This window comes from Metarhizium robertsii, assembly GCF_000187425.2.
Source record: "Metarhizium robertsii ARSEF 23 chromosome Unknown MAA_Scf_5, whole genome shotgun sequence".
Classification (NCBI taxonomy): Eukaryota; Fungi; Ascomycota; class Sordariomycetes; order Hypocreales; family Clavicipitaceae; genus Metarhizium; species Metarhizium robertsii.
Genome location: NW_011942193.1, coordinates 3,154,295 through 3,159,454, shown reverse-complemented (window position 1 = coordinate 3,159,454; position 5,160 = coordinate 3,154,295). Strand labels below are relative to the sequence as shown.

Below are 5,160 nucleotides of genomic sequence, written 5' to 3'. Positions count from 1 at the left end.
CGACGGGCACGCCGTCAAGGCGGCGCGGGCGCTGCTCCTCGCGCAGCGCGTGTCGAGCCGGTGGGCTGGCAGGCCGTGGGTGCGGCTGCGCGACGACGCCGACTGGCGAGGGGCGCACTGCATGCTGCTCCGGGGCGTCGAGGGGGATGAACCCCTCTGGGTGCGTGGCGCGGGCTTCGACCAGGCGTGGGAGGGCGTCCCGCTGTTGTAGAAGTCACCAGACCGGCATTGTGTATGTATTTTTGCGGCGGTACGGAAGCCAGACATCATTCAGTAGCAAATGCTTGCACATGTGCCAAGCTATCGGCCCGACGTGGCCCGTGTCCGTGTCCGGGGCACTTGATAGTCGCCCAGGACGGGCCTGGCTGTACGGAGTAGTGCCATTGATGTTTTCGGCGGCCTACTCGCCGATGCTGGGGAGCACGAGAACTAGCCGTCGGTCACTGTACATTGTTCATGTAGCTATAATAAATGAAAAAAGATTATACTGTTTATTAGATGCAACTTGAACACGGAAAGGAGCCCAAAGTAATGCGTTAGGAAGGAAGACAGTAAAAAAAAAAATGAATTTATATACCGTCCTTACTTCCGGCAGAGGTCCAAATAAGCTTATTCAGAATCAGGCCCAATTTGGCTCTTCGCCTCCCCACAGTGAGCATGGGCCTGACAAGCGCGCCGGCCAATTCATCTCCCCGGCCAGAGAGGGCATTAAAAAAAGGGCGCGGCGCGGGATGCAGCGGCCCGGCGAATCGGATTTTTGCAGCTTGCAGCTTTGGCGTCTTCGGGGGCCAAGGTCTTGCTTGGAGTTTCTGCGCAATGGGAGTTGATGGGACCCGGTCGGCTTCCCGGCCCTGCGCTATCGGGCCAATGAGACGTGATGCAAAAGGGTCTGGTGCTCGATGCTCATGCCAGCGCAATGGATCCTGGGCATCTTGAACGATAGGCCGGGCTGTTGAGCAACGTCTGGCGCCATGTCGGCTGATTTGAGACAACACTGACGACGATTCGCACATGGCCGGTTTGAGATGCCACATTCTGGGCTTCCATGTTTGTACAAAACACCCGCCGCGTCTGGATGGCAGGCGAATGGCTACATGTAGGTATTCGCTCATCTCGTTCAGAGCAATTAGAAACTGTGTAGACGGAGAGGCCAGCGGGAACATCTCTCCGAGTCCCAAGTTGTTCTGTGATATCAATGATGGAAAATGTATGCTGTGGAACGGCGGAACATACCCTGTTCCCCGGACTGTATACTACTCCTAATACTCATAGACATCAACAACAAGGTAACAAGGCCCAGCAAAGTACATTTCAGCAACCCTAACATCACAGACTGCGTTGTGCACCCAAATCTTGATCAAAGAAACGAGAAGATAAAATATTATTCGCGTGCTCAGCATTGGTGAGCGGGTAATGTGGTTCTATCTCAACGTCAAACACCATTCCGTCGTATAAATAAACCCAACCAGCTCATTTTAGCCGAGAATCTCCACCGACCCCATCGACGTCATTATTCCAGTAGTGCTACTCAAGCCTTGCGTTTCTTGCTGGGCTTTTCCTCGTCCTCATCCTCGTCCATCTCACCGCCCTCGTCGTCTGCACCGTCATCATCAGATTCCGCCGCAGCAAGCTCCGCACCCTCCTCTGTGAACATGTTAGCGCACCAGTCCTTCAAAGCGTTGTGGATTCTGAAAAAGGGGGTGTAAGCCTACGGAAGTAGCGGATGGCCTCGGGCCACAGATCCTCCGCAATGGCGAGGGCGACATTGGCACCGGGAGGGAAGACGTCGTACTTGTACTCGTACTCGTAATCGTCGTCGTCGTCGTCGTCGTTTTCAATGTCGACGTCACCGTCGGCATCCTTATCCATCTTCACTTCGACTTCCTTGCCCTCCTGCCGGGCCTTGCGCTCCTCCTCCACAGTCTTGGCGACCTCGCGGCTCTCCTCTTCCGTGATGTAGTGGCCTCGGAAGCCGAAGAAGTTGAAGAAGCTGTTGCTGTCATCGGTGGCGTTCTCCTTCAGCTTGAGGAGCTTGATCTTGTTCTGCGTATCGCCAGTCTTGCCGGCCTTGTCATCCTCGTGAAGCTCCTTGGCCAGGGTCAGCAGGCCCTTGGTCAAGTCCTTTCCGGGCTTCCATTTGATCTCAACAGGCTCAGACACGAGACCGGTGAAGTCGTCCTTGCCGTGGCGATACCAGAACTTCTTCTCAATCATCTTGTCTTCAAAGTACTCGTTCTCAGAGAACTCGAACTTGATGGCAAAACTGCGAGGATCGCCGTCAGGAAGCTCAAAGCGCTCGACGGACATGTGCTTGAGAGAAGCCGCAATGAGCTTAGCATCCTCCATCTGAATGTGCTCGTCGATATCGGGCGGGGCTTGCTCCCAAACAAGAGGCCAGAAGTTTGGGATTTGAGAAATGACCTTTTCGCGCTTGGCGTAGAGATCGCGCGTCAGTTTATACTCCACGCGCACTGAGGTCAAGTTAGCCAAAAGTTGCCAAGCATCTGGATTTCGCCTGCTGAATCAGGGCAATCAAGTCTACAATAGACCTTGTGCTCATGTTGTCCCGCTAACCGCAAGACGGAGCTGTGTTGTTGAGGGGATGTGAAAAAAAGAGTGAAAAAAAAAAAACTTACTCAACTCTACGTCAACCTGGTCAAAGTCATCTTGGATGTCCTCGAGCTGTTCGTACATGACAGGGATGTGAATATCCTCAACAGACATTTTGCCGGTAACGGACGTAAATCTGGTGTAAAATTGAAGAACGTGCGACGAGATATATGGAGAGAGGTAGAGGAGGAAAAAGATGGCAGTGGGGAGGGATAGATGGAGAGAAAGAGAGAACAAGGAAAAAAAAAAGCTGGCGGTGACGGATCACTTATCAAGGGTCTGTTTGTTGACTACTACGGAGTGCGTAGATTCACACCAAACAAACACCACGAACTGCAGGCAGAACCGGAGCTGCAACTAGTCTCCACGAGCGTCCAGCCAACGAGAGGCAGCTCAAAATTGAACCTCGACTCCATCAAACGGTGAAGGAGTTGGAGCCTTCTTGCAGCCGGGGCGCACCAGAGACAGCTTCATCGCACATGCGGCTCGCAGCCACACACCACCACTGCGCAAGCCCGCCAAAATTTTCTTTGTACCAAACGACCCGGCCAGCCTGGTTGCTACAATGGCAGGACTGATGTCATTGGATCCGCCAAATCCCTGCAGGGCCACTTGGAGAGGCGAGAGGAAAAAAGCGAGAGGCAAAACGAGGAGCGAGGGCGTCGACTGGCCAGTTTGGCTACAGCCTCGCTTTGGAACCGCCACGGCCTTCTCCACTACGGCAAAAAGCCGTCGGCCAGCGCTTCTTGTCGGCTTCGAGCTAGGCTTGACGTCCACGGCAACCAGCAGGAACGGCGGGGAATCAAAAAGTGTGCCTTGTGGGAAGACGATTTTTTTTTTCGTGTTCGAGATGCTGCCCTACGCGAGCCTATTCTCACTCTGATTGGCACCTGCACCTTCCTGCAGCTCCGAATTTTCTGAGGCGCGACTTCCCAGATCGTTCCCTCCCCAACACCTCAGGCTCTGATTTGATATCAAACAAGTACGGACTACGGAGGACGTCCTCGACAAACAGCCTTTGGTGGGAGTCAAACTCCCTCCCTAACACTATTTTATGTAAAATAGCATGGCATCATGGATCTGTATTTGATCCAAGGCCCTTCTCCCCCGACCATCTCAGGGTCCAAGGTGGGGCCAGAATCAGGGTTGGTAGCTCCAAAACCGCACTGTCCTTCGACACAGACGATACCCGAGCATGCCAGCCTTGCGCGAGCAGCAACAATGTACAATATACCTCATGATAGAGGGGCATGATATGCTAGCGAAAATGAGTGCAAGGAAATCCAGCACGCTTGGTACATATTTCAGTGCCGTTGTTTCCATGCACAGTGTTTGCCAGCAACAGCTTGCCAGCTTGAAGAGCTTGAGGACTCGATGCCGTCAGGACTCAGGAGAGCCGCCACAAACACAGCTCCGCAAGCTGGGCATCTGGAAACATTGAAGCTAAACAGGAGCACACAGAAAGCTTATTCTGCTTCTAAACACCGGGCCCGTCTTGACAGATAGCCGCTGCTTTACTGGGCGTGTGTCTGCCTCTACTGGCAGCTCCCTGTTTTGCCCGGGCTTAAAAATAAAAGTCCGTGTATTCACGCGGCCTTCATTACTAGAATACTGTTGCGCCTTGATTAGTAAAAATGTTTTAGAAGAAAAGCTCTGCTCACCTCAAGTTCACATTAAAACCCTTCAGCCTAGAAGTGGCCCCATGCGCCGATGCCAAGGCCTATTAAACACTGGGAAACAAAGCAAGTCGCCCCACTTGACAGCAGTCGAACCCTGGAAGCTCCTGGAGCTCCTCCGATTCCGGGGTCCGCTGGGCCCCGATGTCTCCGAACCATGACATCGCGAATATTTCCACCACCACCAGTGTCCGTTTCTTCCTACAACAACCTCGTTGCCCCTCCTTCTTGTGCAATATTTGCGACCCAAGTCTCCGCGCCCGATGGGTTGACAGACAGAGACAGAGAGCCCCCAGCCTATTCATCCTTGAGCAATTTCCTCCGCCCCATGGCCCATCTCGTCGACCTCGATGTCCCGAAGAATGCAGCCCGCATCGACCTTTATATAAACGCCCCGTCATCGCCTTTCCTCCCTCACACAGCTCGCCGCATCTGCCCTCCTTCGTCCTAGTCCTCCCCGGCGCCTCGATATCCCTCCAGCCGCCCGTCCCTCCCGGCACCCGAGCCATGATAGCCCGCGAGACAACCCAGATGCCGCTCGAGGTGGCCGTCTTCTCAGGCGAATCGGCCCTCAAGGCCCAAAGCCAAGGCGCCTCGCGCGTCGAGCTCAACGCCCCCGGGTCGTACCACGTCGGCGGCACCACGCCCCCCATCGCCGAGCTCAAGAGGATCGCGGCAAAGGTCACCATCCCCGTGCGCATCATGATCCGCCCCCGCGGCGCGCCCGGCGACGGATCCCCCGACTTCGTCTACACGCCCAAGGAGGTCGCCGCCATGGCCCAGTCGATACGCGACTTCAAGGCCACGGGGCTCCTCAACCCCTTCCGCGGCGACGGCTTCGTCTTTGGCCTCCTGCAGCCCGCGCCCGCGCCCG

At 55.0% G+C, this 5,160-nt stretch overlaps 2 protein-coding genes across 2 annotated transcripts in view; one reads left to right on the top strand and one right to left on the bottom strand.

Annotated features, from left to right (window-relative positions):
- Positions 1–1,528: 1,528 nt before the first annotated feature.
- MAA_07329 (Nucleosome assembly protein (NAP)) lies at positions 1,529–2,724 on the bottom strand (the record flags this gene model as incomplete). The annotated part of the gene is made up of 3 exons (XM_007825327.1): positions 1,529–1,644; positions 1,713–2,471; positions 2,637–2,724. 3 exons carry the CDS (start codon positions 2,722–2,724, stop codon positions 1,529–1,531), a joined length of 963 nt encoding a protein of 320 aa, XP_007823518.1.
- Positions 2,725–4,817: 2,093 nt separating this feature from the next.
- Positions 4,818–5,160, top strand: part of MAA_07328 (uncharacterized protein) — a gene marked incomplete at both ends in the record, with an annotated part of 723 nt that continues 380 nt past the window's right edge. The window contains one exon of the mRNA XM_007825326.1: positions 4,818–5,126. Within this exon, the coding sequence (XP_007823517.1) occupies positions 4,818–5,126 (309 nt within the window). The remainder of the gene's footprint in view (positions 5,127–5,160) is intronic.